This window comes from Cygnus atratus, chromosome 5 (assembly GCF_013377495.2).
Source record: "Cygnus atratus isolate AKBS03 ecotype Queensland, Australia chromosome 5, CAtr_DNAZoo_HiC_assembly, whole genome shotgun sequence".
Lineage (NCBI taxonomy): Eukaryota > Metazoa > Chordata > Aves > Anseriformes > Anatidae > Cygnus > Cygnus atratus.
In genome coordinates this window covers 12305090-12324516 of record NC_066366.1, presented here as the reverse complement: position 1 = coordinate 12324516, position 19427 = coordinate 12305090, and the positions used below count along the sequence as shown (strand labels likewise).

Genomic DNA, 19427 nt, shown 5'->3' with positions numbered 1-19427 from the left:
ATAGCCTCAAAACCAGTTTCTTCATGCCACCTCCTACCCTACAATCCAAACAGCAACCAAGAAAGGCTGTGTCCTCCATTTAACATATGTTCCATAACGATAAGTAATTATAGCATTAAACAGGTGATGGGCTAGAAAATACATCCTGAATCATTCTTGTGGATACTAGAGAAGATGCTCTTTGAATGTAGTCACAATACTGTGACCAACAGACAGTCAATACTGTCTTGAGACCATGAAACTTAATCTTATGAATTCATGCAAGAGGTTTCAGAAAGTACCCACAATCCTTTTTTAAAAAATATTTACTCTGTAAAAGTCTGAAGTAAATCAGGAACAGAGAAATTCACATGTGTTATCACACAGACATGATGATAAGTTACTGCAGATTTAACATGTTTACAGTCATGGAGACCTCCTTTCTTTGATTGCTCTTGCTAGGAAACATGCATTCTTTAGCCTTACTTCTGCTATGTTCTTTTGCATGCAGCAGACCACCACAATAGCTTAATAAGACAGATTTATAAAAGACATGGACAAATATCAAAGAGCAGGGCCGGGCTCCATATAGAGAGCCAAAGTAGGTGGACTGGTGATCACTTAGCCTGAGATAGCAAAGTGCAGACAAAAGATGAGCCTGAACAGGATTATTACAGGATATTGTGGATAGCAAAATGGCAGAAAGAAATAATTTCAGATATTGGACTTGTAGATACTAATTAAGTCAAATTTAGTCTTTCATTGTGTTACTAACGAACAATATCAACTGGTTGTTGCTATTTTTGTTTCGTATCATAAACTAAATCTTGGAGCTGCTCTGAAAGCATTTTGCTCCTAGAAAGCAGAGTGGAGTAAAGAATCTGGCTCTGTATTTCATCTGCATTTGATTGTCGCACACAAAAAAAGGCAGAGGGGGGGTGGGCATCTTTAACACATTTTTAAAGTCTAGACATTTATTCTAGCCACATGCCAAAATCATGTATAAATATCCTAGACACTGTACATCAATAAATAAAAACCCAGAGGAAAAAAGATGTTAGATGTTCCACTAAACTGAAATAATGTGAAAATATGCCCAACACTATGCATCAAACCTTGGCCAGCTACCACAAATCTACCACAAATACAACGATGACAACTGTTCAACAGGATGAGAAGGAATGAAACGTTAACAGCCACTTTGCAGACAATAGAAAGCCAACATAGAATACAGTCATGACAACTAGTAGATTAATCTGTTCTTTTTTGTTAACTCTATATCAAATAGTCTTTCCACTGTTAAGATGAAGCTGCTCTCAAAGACCCTCTTCCCTATGGCAACTACAATAATATAATTACATATTCCAGTGCAGGAAACTCTGCATTGGGCTACGTTGTTTCTTAAACAGGCTAAGTAGTGAAATACTAGACTAAAACATCTATCAAGACTGGCACCCTTACTGAGAAAATCTACACAACCCCTAGGGTAGAGCCAAGAAATAGCATTTAAGGTATCAGACAGTAGAAGTGCTATCATGTTAGCAATAGACCATTTGCACAACAGCACTAAGGTTACCAAATAACTCCAATACTACTTGCTGGAGACACAGAAACCGTCTTTAAGTCTATCATCTCTAAAAACAAGCAAATTTTTAATATGACACAACAAGTTTTCCTCACAAGCAACAAGAAAAATCAGATGCTTTACTTAGATAGCTATCTTGTCACTGCATGAATTCCTACCCCCGTATCCGCTTTCCCTCATAATGAAGACACTAGAAACTGCCCTAAGTACTTACACTTAACTCTAAGCTTTCTAACCCAAATTAGATTATATGTAACAAAATACGTAAGTAAATTTATGTATATATATAAATATAGTAATAGCAGCTTAACATACAGTATTTCATTTATCTCAGATATATAGGCAACAATATTTTCAATCAGCAATTACCAAAACAACCAAATTCCAGTGATTCTCAGAGTGACAGCATCTGATTTGCTCGTTGTAAATTTACGTTCCTTTTTAGGAAAAAGAACATATGGACTGTGTGCAGGAAAAAAGAGACTGGGTAGCTACAGTGCATCCTAAGGAAAAAGGACATCCCATAAACAGCATTGCTTCACAGGCTGAAGGATGTGCACACAAGGAGCTAGGAATCTTCCTGCAGCTTAGGAAAGACTGAGACCAAAATGAAAGGGGCAGACAGACTTCAAAGGTGAAAGAATGAACTTTCTAAGGAACAGAGGCAACCAAGAGGTGCATTCTGCAACACAAGATCTTTTTTCTACCTGAAGCCAAAGCAAATACACCAAGTACACAGACTGAATACTTTAGGAACATTTTTGTATATTTTCTCTTACACAGTTGCTTTGAATTTCCCTATTTCAAAAAACTTAGTCTACACTTTATTTATTTATTTATCTTTAAAACAGTTTCTGGCTGTTTGGTTTTCACTTGAAAAGCATCAGAATTCTTTGGGGACCTCACTACACAGGAAAGTCTACACAGATCTGCTTCTAAGACTCAACAGACTCCATGACATTCTTCTTTTGATAAACACCATGTAAAGACTGATCTTATTCAACAAGAAAAATGTTAAAAAAAAAAAAAAGCAGAGCTGTTATTCACTGTACCATATATACAAACTTCTTCAAGTACCACAGACTTCTGTGGTGGGACTTAAAACTTTGAGAGGTCTACAATGTACAATTTTCATATTAAGTGTAAAGATGTATTTCTACCAGGAGTTTCATCTCATCCTTAAGTAAAGACAGATATGAAGATAAGGCTGTCAGACAGAAATACAGATAACTTGCAAGTTGGCCTTAATGAATTAATAGTCACTGGTGTTGGAAGGAAAGGAATAAGAGAAAGATTCATCCTGGGAGGTAGGGACATGAAAATATTCTGGCATCAAAACAATATTCAAGATTCCACTGTCGCTACTGCCTAATGCAATCTAGAGTATATAAACACATCAGTAATGTGTACAGAAGTGATTTGGTCCCCATGATGGATATCAGTAAGTTTGCCATAACACAATGTGCTCCAGTTTCAGCACACGCAGTTTAAATGATATGTCAAAAATCAACGACCTGCAGCCCACGAACCTAAGAGAAAATAACTTCTTTGGAGGCAAGCAAACATTTCTGAGTAGAAATAACTATTGAAACCATAGGGAAGTGGCAGCTTCTCTGTTGGTTGACTGTTCAATAGAAGATCTGAGGTTTTTCAGAAAATTCTGCTTGGCCAAGCACTACTTCAGTCAAACATGCATTATTGCACTCAGCAGAGAAATAATTAGATGAAACATAATGGCCTATTTTATACAGATAATAACTCTAGATAATTGAATGGTCCCTTCTCACTTTAAACTCCATCAATCTGTGACATTCTGGAGTTTGAAAGATTAAATTACAAAATTAAATAGACTGAAGTCTTTGCCTACACTAATGATCAAACTCATATTTTTAAACTATTTTTTTTAAATATTGTTTACATGACTTCCAAAAATTTCTTACCAGGTTTTCCTTTTACTACTGTAATATCTTCAAAGGCTCATGCTTTACTACCGATGTTCAAACATGCAGATCTCTCAGATTTTGGGGGAGAGATACTTGTTTAAGGTGGTATATTTAGTTAACGCCAAAATTTATTTTGACTGTTTACTAACGAGACAGAAATTGCCACTAAATCCTGTTGGGAACATAACATTTTAAATATAATAGGCTTACAGAGATTTTACTGAATTTTTGACACTTCTTGAAATAATTTTGTTGAGCATGAACAAGACTTACACTGAATGTTTTAAGGTATTTCAACAATGATATTTTAACAAAAGGTATTTCAACAATGCGGAGGCCAGAAGATCAACAACTGAAAATATAATTCCAACATAATAATGAAAACTTAAGTAAAGGTAATTTCTATTTGATATATTCTCTGCTAAGTTTTAATTAGGGGGAAAAGTGACTTTTCAGAATGACAATTAGTCCTGAAATTAAGATCTTACCCAATTTTAAAGTAATTATAATTATATAATATCCCCACAATCAATGGAATTTATATTCTAGTATTTATGATCAGATACTATATGTTATGATTTTTATATCAAAAAGAAATATATTGAAGGTTTTCTCACGGTTTTGCTGTATGTTCAAATATACATAACATGTACACATACAGATAGATGCAATTGAAAAGATACAACTGGCATTCTGAGACACAAGTCTTCAAATTAAAAAACAAATATCAAGTTAAAGGGTCATACTCTAAGCTACAGTGACATAAGCTGAACATATAATTTATATCCCATTAAATAAAATTATAATTTTATTTTCATGCTTCAGACATGCTATTTTAGGCAGTAATATCACACCAGTAATTTATCCTAAGAACTTTTTAAAGCAGTACATCAGTATTTTACTTACTTAAATCAATCCACAGTCCTTCCAATATAAATGCAGAAGCAACTAATACAAATACCTTTCCTGATGACCCAGATCAGACAGGAATTCATCAATGCGTCTTTGCAGTTCACTTCCTTCTAGTTTTTTTAACTTCTTTAGTTCACTCTGGAGGAAAAACCAAAGTTCTTTAGCCCCATTTTCGATCCTTCTCCTCAGTATCTCATGGTCTTTTCCAAGGCCCCCTATTAAAAATTTTTTTTTAAAAAAAGAAGAAACATAAAAGCATCAGCACTTGTAGCTCAATTTTTTATTTTTATTTTTAATAAATACATTAGTGATATGGAATGCCAAAACTAGTTTGAGAAGTAAAAGAAAATGTATCTACCAACCATCTCCTGGCCGCTTCTTATAGTTTTCTATCTGTTCTTTGGCCTTTAAAAGTTGCTCCTCTAAAGCATGTACCTTTCCTGCAGCTGGTACCTGATCAATGGGACCATCTGGTATCCTAGGATACAGAAAATAAAGAAATTATATGATTTATAAATGTAAGTGATATTTGCTAAATTATGTGTGTTAACAATTCAGCTCTCCTCTCATTTTTGTTCCATGCTGTTTTGCTGATAACGTTCTTGGCATTTTTTTAAACCAGAAGAAATTAAATATATTAACACAAATTAAGATTTTAAAACCTTGGATTCATGTGAAAAAGTACATAACATAGCTGCAACACATAGATTCAGCCTAGCGTTATGCTGTTTACAAGGCTTCCCCTCACTGAGGGTAACAATACTAGGCCCTACTTATGAAACCAGTATTTGCAGCAGCTCAACTCTTTTCCTGTAAGAAACAGGATAAACATGACCATTTGCTAGACTGACTGGCACACGAGCAAAGCCAAACTGAGGGGCGTTCCTTTACAAGATTCAAGTTCTGGGTACTTACAATTTTCACACAGGAAGTACATTCTAGTCTGGAACGCTGGCTGTGTATTGCTAGAGAACCAGGGTTCCAACACTGCAACTCCACCTTTTAAGTTAGCCTTCCTACATATAATCGCAAGATGATTTCAGTGTATTTTTTTGGACTCAGCGCAAGATCCTAGCTTCTCAAATGCATCATCGTGATAATTTTTCTTGACAACTCTAGTAATATCAAGTGCTGGTGACCTGAAACAATACTAAAAAATGTGACACCCATTTCTGAAATCTCTGGTATGTGAGCACAGGAGAAGTATAGAAATACTTATCCTAAAACCTGTAAGCCGCCAATCAGCCCTGAGGGTATTACAGATATTTGCTCATCATCTCAAATTGAATCCACAAATTAATAAACTGAAACTGTTGAGGAATAAAAATTAGATACCACCGTCTGTTTACCTTGTGAATTACAAATGAATGGATGGAAAAACATAAACCCTTTTGTCTATGCGAAAATGAAACTTCTGGTGGACCCACAGGATAAAAAGTATTCCATCTTTTTGTAAGATTTTTCTACGAGCTGATCTTGCATAGGAAAAGAGGAAGCAGATATGTAATGAAAAGTTCCCAGAACTATGAGGAATACAGAATTCTTAGAGAACATGAAGATAATTCTTCATTCATCACGAACACAACAGTATATGATCATAAAGAGATATTCTCTCCACACACGTGTACACAGAGTTTCAAGACACAAAAAGGGAAGATCCTTTGCCAGATCACAGATGCCTCTAGCACAGAGAAAATAAGTGCCAGAGGGAGTATCTTCACCCTAAAGCTAAAACTGCATTTCAGTAGGATCTTTAGGAGGTTGTCATTAACTTTAACATGTCAGATCTGGATAGTTAAATATCAACATAAATTTAGGTGCTGATGAAAAATCCATTATCACTTAAACATTTGAAAGGGATAAATATCTAATGTGAGCATCAGAAAGGTATGTAACATGAAGCATACCATTAATGCCCTTTTTTTTCCAGAGTGGGGAGGGAAAGGTAAAAAAGAAGGTTGTGCAATCTGACAGAAATTTATTAAAAAAAATTCTACAATCAAAACTCCATATTAGAAGCTAATTAAATGAGCGCAAGATATTTGTTTGGGTTTTAAAGCTCTCACCGTTCATTCTACCATGGTAAACAAAAAGGAGTGATCAGTAACTGATCATATATCTGTATTTTTATGCACCGAGGAAGCAAGCATGACAAAACCAGAGAAAATATTCTAAGCTGAAATATGTGTACTCCCAAAATATACTCCTCCTGAATGAACAGGCAAAGACCACATATTCGTGAATTTGATTCTAAAGCAAATACATAGTTAGATACTATACCAAGATACAGTACTGTATTGCCATGCACAAAACAATACAAACAAACCCTTAAAAAACATACTGAAACTTATTTAAGTTCTTTCAGTAGTTTAAAACTACAAGGTTGAAATCTATTTGTGATCCACCAACTTGGTATCCCACTTTGGATTGTGACAGGACACCTAACCACAAAATTACTGCAAAGTTTCAAGGAAAAAAGGAATGGCTTATCTTATATAATTCCAATTCCCTAAATGTAGAATTTGTGAAGAATATTAAGGTAAATGGTACAAAATTGTTACCGTAGGAAATCTTCAGACAGCCCATAAACCATCTGAACATAAAGTCAGTCTGCTAAAGTAGCAATTAGATCCTACAGAAGGATGGATAATATGCATGAAGCACAATAACTGTGGTCATCTGATATAATTCAAATTTTAAAGAAGAAAGTTATATGCCATTTAAATTTCAACTTGCTTTGGCATACTGCAATAAAAATGTTTACAATACTTATGTTGTCAGATAAAAAGAGCTAAGATGGCAGTAGGGAGGGATTCTCCTAAGCTAGTTGTTGTTGTTTGGATTTTTAAAAATCACATCATTTTAGGATAAAACTAAAATAACTTTTTTTTGAAGTTTCATCTCTTAATCTGTTACCTCATCAGACTTGGAATTGCTGTCTTCCTCACTTTCATCCAGTCTCAAAATTAAGGAAAAGGTTCTTCTCTGCAACCAGCACAGCTTTCTTGTTACTGCCCTCTACAAGTACATCTACTGAGTTGGAGATAAGGCAACATTTGAGGGAAAAGTGTTTGAATTGCAATCCTTATCTATACTCATGGCATCTATGTAGATAACTTACAGTGCAGACAGTCCTATGAATAACATATACTTATTCATAAGAACTCCTGTTGGAAAACATATGCATAAGTTCCCATGCCAAAATCAGCCCTGACAACTGACTTTCTCCTTAACATTTAAGATTTGAGTTTCAAGTGAGTTAATCTAAATTATGATTATTCATACCAACAATAAAAGAACATGTCAGGAAGCATCTAGCACATACCCTTCATTTATTACTGTAATAACATTGTAAATTAAGTTATAAATACAAAATAAACAGATTTATAATCCACTCACATGGGCAGCCATGATAGTACATCAAATAGCAATTTTGTTTGAATTATTTTTCTCAGTACTTACAAGTTGTGATTTTTGCATACCACTTCCAACCATTTTGAAGTAAATACAAATGATCTTTTCCATAATAAACTCATAGCAAATAAAAATATTACTGTATAGCTTTCAATATCAGAGGAATTATGTTATACAGATAAACAGTTTCTGCTTTGCCCTTGTTTAGTAATCCAGCTGCACTCCAAGACAGAAAAAAGAAATCTGTGTACACTATCCATATCACTGAGGCCATTTTCTCATCACCTTATGTAACAGAGGGACAATGGTAAAGTAGCATCTCTAATCTGAATCTCTGAAAGCAAAAAGAAGCACTCAGCAATGTAATGTAGTGACTTCCAATTTAACTGCCATATTTTCTAAAATGCTTGTAAACAAATTTTATCCAAAAATTACAAAAATATGTTAATCTTTTTCTATTTCTTATGTATTTAAAAGTTTACGTTAATTTACCAGCAAAAGGAAAAATATAAGATTTCAAAAGCTCACATATTTTCTCATTCTTTTATTTATATCTTTCTGAGTTCTTTGCGTAGCACTGGAAGGCTTATAAATAACTAAATCTACATTATATTTGGCATTTCTTCTTTCTACAAGAAGAAAATGATGTTTGATTATTAATGACTACTAACACACACAAACAAACAAAGGGAATTTAAGCTGTCACTTCACCCTTCTAAGATAAAAACATCCCCAGTAAATAAAACTGAAAGGAAATATTCAAGGTTACCTGCAAATAAATAGTGAACAGGCTCCCTAGTCAATTTAAATCAGCATAGCCCTGACCAGTGCTGATTTATATCCCCTGAAGATGTGTTCCTTCCCTCAGTTCAGAATTGCACAAAAAAAAAAAAAAAAAAAAGACCAGAGATGCATACCACATAAGTCAATTATTTTCTCCTTCACCCACCCCTTGGCCCTGTGAGCTGACCTCAGCTTTGAACATGAGACACTTAAATACATCTAATAGAAAATATTTTAAAATAATATTTTAAATTTTATCAAACTAAACATATTCTTGTATCCAAGTACCTTTCAATGCTTACCAGGTTCTACAGGCTTACTGGGCCCAAAATTGCTCAGAGTGATTGACAGAAGAGCTTTAATAGATTTGCACATGATTAATTGATCCTGAGGTTGGATTCTGTCCCAGACTCAGCTCCAACTACATTAAAGCAGTCATACTGCTCTTTCAAAATCAATATATTTTAGTTCTTTGCTCTGAAGCTACACTCCAAAATATGAAAGCAGTGTCTAGAAATACCAGTACTTGTTGTTTTTTGCTGTGTTTTTGTAACTACATTTTGCCCTTTTTCATTCCCATTCCGCTTTGTAACATTTGCTCCTATTCAGATAAGAAATAGGTTATTGTACTTATTAAAACAATTGCATTTTCCACAAAATTTAATATTTAATAGACTCAAGGGAGTAAATATATATCCTTAAATATAAATGGAATGTGACATATTAGTAATATGAACACAGTATGAATACATTTAACAAGATTCTCTGTTTCCCTGAAGAGAACTCTGAAACTGCTGTTTCCTACACTGCCAGGCATATCTGCCAGGAGAGGATACGACTAACAAACAATGTAAGATAAAAATGTGAATGTCTTTCAGCAACATACAAAGGAGTATGTGAATATTATGAACCATTAATCTATTGTAAAAAGGAAGTCTAGGGGATAGATGAAAGCTTACACAAAACTTTTCCAGCTTCCATTTAAGAATATCAGATATCACAAAAGTAATCATTTTAAGTTCTCCTCCTCATAAAAGCCTTGTATCATCTAGACGCAACAGCAACAGTCTTCAGCAGTCTTATCATAATCCTACTAGTAAATTCGAACTTCAGGTAAAACTACAGTACAGGATGATAATGAAACAACATTATGCAATACTTTGCTTTGATTATTACTCCCTAGCAAGTCTCTTTTAAGTAAAAACAAAATTTGTAGTAAAGGTTTCCCTTTTTGCTGCAAGACCTATGACATCTATAGTAACTGTTCTTGAAGGGCTCTTTCAATTCTACTAGAAATAGAATAGTAAAATTTATAAAAGAACTCCATGTTATTACTATTTTGCACTAATGAGATGTAGGCTACTTCTAAAATTAACCCAGATGTGCTCACACCAATATTGTTTATAAACATGTAAGGATTATGGTAATTCTCCAAATGTCATTATGCCACAATAATTGTGCACATAACTTCTAAAATCCAGGCAATACAAAACACCTTTAATTTCATGTATCTTCTGCATCACTGGTATATTTCTGTGACTCTTTATAGCTCACAAGTGAAGTTTTTAAAGAGCAGCATATTAACAAAAGAAAAAACTACATTAACTTTTCACCTAAGGCTTTCCAAATGCACTATAAAAAGGAGATGATGCCTGAAGTCATCAGAGGTGCAATACAAAAGAGCACTTAATTAATAAAGGGATATCTTAAATTCAAGCAATTTTCAAAGATAGTACTGCTCCAACTTGCACTATTGCAAGGTACCACAAAATCAAACATACAAATGTTAGGAAAACAAAACAAAACAAAACAGACTTCTCACTGACCTAAGCCCTAATTCTACATCCTACGCATCCTGCATAGGAGAAAAGCAACCAGGGAAAAGTTACAAGATCTAACGTGTTTTTAAGTGTTATAAAACAAAAGAGGGCTAAGCAAGGTTTTGTAAAGTTTTGTCATGGATACAGCATGTCTCAACTTTTAAATGGTTGATTTTGCTTGCATATAAGGTATGTTTCACAGGGTCTGATTTCTTGGTTTTGGAGATGAAGGGCTGCTACATAAATTGGCAGCAAAAGAGCATTCAAATCTCACAGTGGAAAGATCACTTCTTGTTGCCATGTGCTGGCCTGCATGGATGACCAGATGTCATCCATGCACACCCCAGCTCTTACTTTCTACCGTCTCAGGGGACTGTGCTCTTTTATCATGGGAGTATGAAGTCAGAGAAGCCACAGGAATCAATGATAATGGGAAATGATGGGCAACTGAAATGTGCTATATTGAAATGTATTTTACCATATAACTAAGGTCTCCATGTAACTAAAGATCAAATACCATTTTTTCTCTAACTTCCAAATGGAAATTGTTTCAGTGACTTCTAATTTTATTAAACTATACAGTTTTTGTAATCATATTTGCTTTCTGTCCATTGCCCCCTGCCCTAGGTATCTATTATTAATGGCACAGCTACATATGATGGGAATTTTCTGCCATTCACAAAGCCTCTTCGTCCACTGAAATAAGTTTACTTGGGGCTTCTTTTCCACCCACAAGTTTTATCTAATTATGTCAAAATATGTTTACTAATAAAGTTAGTCAGATTCCTGTTTATTGCTGCAGTAATAAAAGAGTGCTCCAGCTAGGTACTCTTGTGTCTAAATTCCTAGTGACTTTAACCTAGAATTACTGTTCAAAGATGTTTAAATTCATGAGTTAGCTTAACTCTGTTGTACGTTATAATATACTCTGTATCTAGAGTAACAGTTATCGTCTCTAATTCTAATTTTTGTTGTTTTTTTTTTTTAATACATATTCACAGCAGCAGTAATCTCTTACAGGACACATACCGAAACCACAGTCTGCTGGCTACTGCCTCATTGTAAATAGCCATATTTAAAACTATAAATGGGCTATTTTAAATCCAATAGTTATTTTTAACACTGCCTGTTCTATTTGGCAAACATAGAAAGGAGGAACAGAAATCCTTTATCACTTTTTTGATTTAATAATGTGGAAGGATGACCAAGAAACATATCTCAAACCTATTTGTGAAGTTTCTACAGAAACAACATTGTGGATGTTGCACAACAGAAATAATGAAAAGGCTTTACGTTGTGATATATTATTCCCCTCAGAGTCTAGTATGTCACCAATCTCAGATCACCTCCTTTAAAAAAATGTGCCTTCCAGTCGCATGATGACTCATTTCTAGCCAGCACTGACTACTGAACATGTAGGCGTACTGCTATTCAAATAGGTCTTGAAAGTCATTTCAGGTTTTCTTGTGCAAGAGTTTCAAGTTTTCCTGTGGTTACATTGAACCACTAGGAAGAAAGGTTTCAGAAATGTCTTTCAGCAACATATTCACACAGAAGCTGTACTGAGTCCAGTTAAGACAGTTTTGGATCACCTACTTTAATTCTAGAAAATTGCAGTAATTACCTGAAGTATAGAGAAGGAATGTTCTGTTCTAACATGCTTAGATTAGAAATAAACTAATGGTTTTATTTATATAAATCATGGCAAATTATCAACGATATAAACTACTATTTAAAAATTGGCACTGAAAATACAGTATTTTTCTGAATGTACAAAAATAAAGGAAAAAGAGAAAGGTGTTTAAGAAAATCGTCACTGCCTAAAATATACTTTATTTTATGTCTGCATCACAGAATCAACTGCCTCCTCCTTAAAAGGAAAAGAGTACCCTGTCATCTGTAAAATCAAGAACACTTACTCTTTTCTAGCCACTGTGTAATTTGAAATGGTCATATTTCAATGACTGTGTAATACCACTCATTCAAGTCAGCCAAAGGTGGGAAGCTGAAAGCATGAGAGTGGAAATCTTACATTCAGGGCCAAATATTTCCCCTCTTAGACAAGAAACCCTAAGGTGGTCTATTATTGTGTAATATTGAATGAATTTAAAGCTGCTGTATGCATTCAAATACAGAATCTTGCTTATGTTTCTTTACAGCAACGTACTCTATATTACTCCATTTCATCAGTAAAAATATTTAACTTTTGGCCACTGTAGTTGTTACCATCTGTTAATTAATTGCGTTTAGTCAACTACAGCCCACTCAGGTATTCACGGCCATATTACTCTAGGTGAAAATCACCTTTGCTTAGGTCAGCAGCATTAGTGCACCTCTATGCCGCACTGCATGAATGCTGAGGGGCTTCAGGGCTAATACGTCCAAAACATTTTTCAAAACACAGAGCCTAAGCTAAGAAGTCTTGTCAGCATGCAGCTGTATCTACAACACATTCCAGAAACCAGGAACACAATACAATTTTAAGATATTTCAGTAAGATGGGGAAGTCAATTCACAGCCTAGCAGATCCTAGCCCTGGAAATGCATGAAAGAGAGGATGCACAAGAAGAAATATCAGAATAGAGTTAAAAGAAATGGGGTTAAAAGGAAAGGTGTTCATTTAACTGCTATGGAGTTCATGTGTGATTTCATTCAAACGAAGAGAAGTAAAAAAATGCAAAGCCAAATAGTGAGGTAGAAGCTCCAAAACGGTATCTGCCCCTGAAGGGTATTAAAAGGCTAGTCCAAAATTAGTTTCTCACTGCCAACCAAGAATAATTCAGGAGACGTGATGAGGATTCAATAGCCAAAGCCCTGCGTCTACCTTGTCTGCCCAGGTTATTCTGGTCAGACCACTTCTACACATGTCCTTGTGCCTGTATGCGATTGTGATAGAGAAAGTAAATGAATTCAGCTCACTTTGAGATTAAAAAGAATAAAAAATATAATATACCATCCTTCCATTCACTACAATATTGTATAGAGTTTTGCTCCTCTGTTTTCTTACAACAGCACATGAAGCCTCTGCACTTGCAGGACGTTTAGGTTGTGTGTGGTGATGTCCACATACCTATATACAATCTGACTGTGGCATCACATCCTGCCTAAGAAGCTCTCTCTTACAAGTATTTGAGAAATTAATATAGAGATATCAGAAGTCTATGTCAAGAGTTGTCTGGAAAGGTGAAAGAACACTTTAAACTGTAATTGTATCAATCCATAATATAACAAATAATTATAAAAAGGGAAATGATCATACTATTCCACAAGTATTGCTGCAAGTTTAGCAGCTTGGCAAGGAGCAAACTTAGCAGCGAATCTTGAACAAGTTCACATATATCTTCAACAAACTATACAAATTCTCACCACTTTGAAAATAAATGCTTCCAGTTACTGCATGTAGAAGCATAGAAAAGTTGCTAGCTGTTCTAATTGGTTTAAATATCATACCATTTGCACTTGTTGACAGTGAGAAGTTAGTCACCTACAGAAGTTATTGGTTATTGTGGCAACAGCACTTGGACACCATTAATTAATGACTATATTAGAGCAAAATTAAATGTAAAACATTATTGAATTTCTTTAAACATTTTGGAACATACTTTCATTTATAACACTGATTGAAACATTGACTTATACTTTAAAATATACTAAATATGAAGTTTAAAAAAAAAAACTTTAATTTTTGATATTTCATACAACCATTTTCTGAACAGTTTTATTTTCAGATCCTACCTGAGAGATTCTGCCATCCTCCTTAAGTCTTCATTTTGCTGCTTTAAACGTTCAAGTTTAGCAAGTATCTTGGATAATTCACGACTAGAATGATCTGGGTGCTCACTGTCTCGTACCAGGTGTCCACCAATATAAAAAAGTAAAGTTCCCCAAGCAAAGAGGATGAGCATAATCCAACGCCAGGAACCAGTCCATGGCCGCATTTTCAGATGTTCAATTCACTCCAGAACTGCTTCTGCTCACAAAATAACAAACATTTTAAGTCCTTAGCCTGTACAAAAAAGTGCACAATTTCAGTTCCTCTGCTTCACCACATTGTACCGGAGCAAAATTATTCTCAGTGTTTGTCTTATTGCAACTCCTTAGAGAAGATCCTTACAGAGCTGTACATAGAAAGCATTAACATTGTATCATTCTTGAAGTATACTCTGTGAAAAGAACAAAAAAAAAAGAAATTATAATTCTGATATATAAAAATATACTTGACTGCAATTAAGCTAAGTGTATTGTCATTCACAATCAGGAAAAATGACTGAAAATGTTACTACATTCTGTCAAACAGAAAAAGAAAACATTTTTAACTTTCCACACTAAATACACTGAGCTCAGGCACAACTACAAAAAGAATATTCCATTAATTCTGGGTTTGAAATGGCCAGAAGAAACATGACTTTTTGTAAGAGAAATATTTACCAGTTAAAGTGTCGCTTCAAACCTTAAAATACATCAAACATCATTCCATGATAAACTTTCTTTTCCTTTCCTTTCCTTTCCTTTCCTTTCCTTTCCTTTCCTTTCCTTTCCTTTCCTTTCCTTTCCTTTCCTTTCCTTTCCTTTCCTTTCCTTTCCTTTCAAATTCTCCTTTATCAACAACAAAGAGTTTTATTCAATTATAAATTCATTTTCTTTTTTTTTCAGCTTTTATGAGCTCTCTTCTCCACTATCTTATAACATGACTAATACTCTGTAACAAAACAGTTATTGCCATTTCTAACAATATAATGGCATGTAGATTGGCCTAGGAGCAGTTGTAACACCAATTAAGCAACTGCAAGCACTGCAAAGACTGTAAGCAATAGTTTCTACACAAACAACCCATTATATATCTTCCTTTAAAATTTCTAGTGACCACTGAAATGGCCATCTAAAATTAAAGCCAAAATTTTATTTCTTGCTTAAAATTGTAAGACAACACGACTTCCCTCTTTACCCTTCCACTGCACTTGCTGAAACAGATACGAAGAAACACTGAAAATTTAAAAAGTAAAAAAGAGGGGGGATTTCAAGTAAAGCCTATGCGGCATTGTTATGCTCACAGATCTGAAAATCAGGCTTGAGCTTAGAAACGTAATTTTTAGAAATGGGTTTCTTCTGCATTAAAACTACCAAACCCAGTTTGACAAGCATTATTATTAAAAGTACAAAAACACTTAAAAAGTAATACCTTCTCGCATCAATAAGCACTGCATTCAATTTAAAAAAAATGCAAAATCACCTCCTCATTTTCTACTTGGCAAACATCATTTAATGACTGCAAGAATTTCCTCATTTTATCTAGAACAAACTAAGCTCTAACAGATAAACGTTCAAAATCTTCAAAAGTGCTTCTCACACCTCTTCATCCTTATGCCTTTTATAATCAATTTCCAAAATAACCTCTATTTCCAATTCTCAAAGCTGGAAGTCTACCCAATTTCTTCTGAGATGTTATCCACACCCACATTCTCCCAAATTATTATTCTGCTTAATCCTTCTTTCACCTTAATTTCTTTTTCCTTTCACTGAGATTTTTCTTTTGTTTCAACTCCATTTCAAGTTTAGAGAAAAGACTTCCCATTAACTTTCAAACTCACCCATACTCAGAGCACTTGCTTCCAGATAGAAATATTCAAAGGTAAAAAATATTTTTAAATGCTGAAAAAAATTATATTTATTTTACTGTAAGATTTTTGTTTGTATAATTTTGAAAGAGGCACAAAAATTTCACTTAAGACTAGTAAGATGGCACACAAGATAAATCATTTAAAAACTGAATGCTACTAATGAAATGGAAAACCTTTGTAGTGCCTCTCTCAGGCCTTTCCATTTACTGCATCCATGACAAGATGAGTTATGAACAGATTTTTTTTTTTGAAAGCAAGGCCAGATTCCCACGCTAGGAGCATATCATCTTCTACAGATCTCTAAGAAAGCTTAATACATGTTTTGCTTTAACTTGGCAAAAGTGTGGGACTGCCTCTAGGAATAGTGGCTTCGTCTACAATCTTTTAGACCACTGCACGAATAAAAAGAATATATAGAGAGTATAGGCCATACCCAGACCACAGAGGATTGTTGCTGTAAGCAAAGCAAGCCTGGAGTTAAATCAGTTACCTGCAAGCGCAATTAATATAAAACCCCTATGGACTGAAGTTCAAGTTCTAAGTGGAAAAGTGTATGCTTACATCTATACTTCCAATCACCCAGAAAATGGATGACAAAAAGTTAAAGTTAAATTGAAAGTAAAGTATCACCTAGTAGTAAGCTACTTCTCAGGTCTGATTTAACCCTGTAGCTTTATTATAAAAACTCAATATAAAATGCATTATTTAATGAAGTAAAAAAGTTTTGATAAGTACTTGCTATTATAAATCATTAGGAATACACAATCTTTAATGCATCAGTTGAATGGAAACTAATATTGCGAGAAAGGAAGTCAAATTAAATTGTATTTACTGGCAAATGCACAGCACATAAAAAGTGGTTAGTGTCACAAGTTTATTTAGATTCCATTAAAAAGAAAACAGAATATTTACATAAAAATAAATGTCTGCTTCAATGACTTAAAAATCAAATTGCTCACACTACACATGTAAGCCACAATTCATTGTAAGCGTACAAAACATTCTGTAGTCAAATTAGCATGAAAGGTTTGATTAAAAACCACTACTTCAAACGAAAGAATGCAGTGTTTACAAAATTACTAAAGGAAACAGTAAAAGAGAACACTAACTTAATTAAAATGGTTAAAAAAAAAAAAGATTGAGGTGTAGCTCTGCCATCAGAAGAAATAATATGCATCCATATTAAAGTTCTTTTGCTACAGCAAAACAATTAATGAATGAAAAAAAATATATACTATCTTTCCTCACCTTGCCCCCCATAATGTCTTCCTTTAGAAGATACTTACAAATCAGAAACTTGAATAACTCAATACCACCATTTTAAGTGAAAGCATGTCAATGATTTAAATAAGAACTTACTGTTCCCAACATGATTTCAATAACAAATCCAGTGATAGAGTGGAGACTTCCTGCTTGCTTGTTTTTGGTTGCCAGTCAGAATTATGGGCCTAGAATAGCATTATAGCCTTTTCCTTGGCAACGTACAGTTTCAAATTATTCTAGACTCACTTCAAAGCAAGCTAAGCAAATGTACTTTTGGCTCAACTACCTACTGACCTGGTTTCAAGCGTACCTTACATAAGTTGAAAAGAAAAAAACTACTCATGAAGTAAAACTCATGCATCATTAGAGCTAATACCTATACCATTATATTTAATAGCATGTAAATTATCTAAAATTCTTTTTCAGAGCATGAAATACGAAATTCACTCCACTGTTAAGGACTAGCACAATGACTTTTTGATCACTAAATGTGGAACACTCAAAAAGTATGTTTTACTGTACATGCAATTTAGACTGGATGCTCTTATCATTGTTAGTTTTTCTTAATATGACTTATCTAAGTCAGTATTTTTAAGATTTCACCTGGGAAAGCATGCCAGTCCAAGCATATTAACCTGTTCTGCCCTTAGGAGAAAGAAAAAAGCAAACACAAAATTGCCAATTCCAGTTCCTATGTAACAATGATGTGATGGCAGTGCTTCTGACAAAGGACTGGAGACTAAAGAAATAATCCTTTTAGAATTAAAATGACTAGGTAGCGTTTGATACAAATAAGCAAACAGATTGCAAATATTATTCACAATGTGTACAATGTATTCTTCATGAAGGGTTAAATACCATTTGTTTAATGAAAACATCATGTTCATAATCTCAGCTAGGTAGTAAATAGCTTAGAAAAGATTTCTTCAGTCACAATCTACACCCTGACATTTCAGGTAACCATGTCACAGAAACCTGTTTATAAACCAATTAAGTTCCACTTAAAAAAAACCAACAACAATGTTTTTCTTTAACACGTTATTGGAACACTGTTCCAAAACTCATTCTTCTAATGCTTAAAGGCTGTCTTTAATTTCCAAACTAAATCCATACTTAGCATATCTATACTAGAGCTTTCTTGTGCTAGTATAAACTCGGTTTATAGAGTGCAATTCCTGTCTTATTCTGTACCCAGAAAATGTCTACAGAAAGCAGCCATATCCTTGCTCAGACTTATATGCTAGTCTAAATAGAACAGGCACTTCACTATGAGTGACTTACAAATTCTCTGCATCCTGGACAAGCTCCCTTTCAGATTAAATCTTTTTAGAACATCAGGAATCAGAATTGTATACATAACATGCAAGGTGTTATCAATATGTTCTACAAAGCAAGTACTTCCTTTTCTCTCATGCATCCTAGGACTGAATTTGTCTTTTTCATGGTCCCATTACTTTTAGCAGTCCTCAACCATTTTGTGAGGACGTAATAGCTCCAAATCTTTTTGCACATGTATCTCTTCAAATTGATGAGCTCCTGTTCTATGAACAGAAACTCTTATTTTTAATCCTTTCACTTGGTGTTATCATACTTGATCCTATTCTAACAGTCCAGTATCCAAAGTAAAACAATTCCTCTTGCACATTATTCTGACTCTCATCACAACCCCTCTGTACTTTGTCATTTAATTTGCATTAGAATCTGTTTTTGGAACAGTCACACTATTTGGATATCACGAAAAGGTTCTTCACCAAGAGGGTGGTTGCACACTGAAACAGGCTCCCCAGGGACGTTGTCACAGCACCAAGCCTGTCGGAGCTTAAGAAGTGTTTGGACTGTGCACTTAGTTATATGGTCTGAATTTTTGGGTAGACCTGTGTGGTGCCAGTAGTTGGACTCGATGATCCTTGTGGGTCCCTTCCAGCTGGGGATATTCTATGATTCTGTGATATCATCATAAACCTGAGATGGGTTAACAGATGCAATCCACAAGGAACTGCACTAATATTGCCTCTCCTCCAGTCTAAGACTCTTCCTTGCAGGACAAGTCACTGTCAATTCATGCCTTCAGCCACTTCCTTTTCTAATACCTTTTCTGGAACAAGGACAT

General features: G+C 34.4%; 1 protein-coding gene across 3 annotated transcripts in view; it reads right to left on the bottom strand.

The window, feature by feature from the left end:
* FUT8 (fucosyltransferase 8) overlaps positions 1 to 19427 on the bottom strand; it is a 98842-nt gene that overhangs the window by 44690 nt on the left and 34725 nt on the right. For all 3 annotated transcript variants that reach the window (XM_035550088.2, XM_035550089.2, XM_050710831.1), the window contains exons 3-5: positions 14172 to 14599; positions 4782 to 4897; positions 4469 to 4634 (exon numbers count right to left, since the gene is read on the bottom strand). In XM_035550088.2, the coding sequence (XP_035405981.1) occupies positions 4469 to 4634; positions 4782 to 4897; positions 14172 to 14374 (485 nt within the window). In that variant the 5' untranslated portion in view covers positions 14375 to 14599. The remainder of the gene's footprint in view (positions 1 to 4468; positions 4635 to 4781; positions 4898 to 14171; positions 14600 to 19427) is intronic.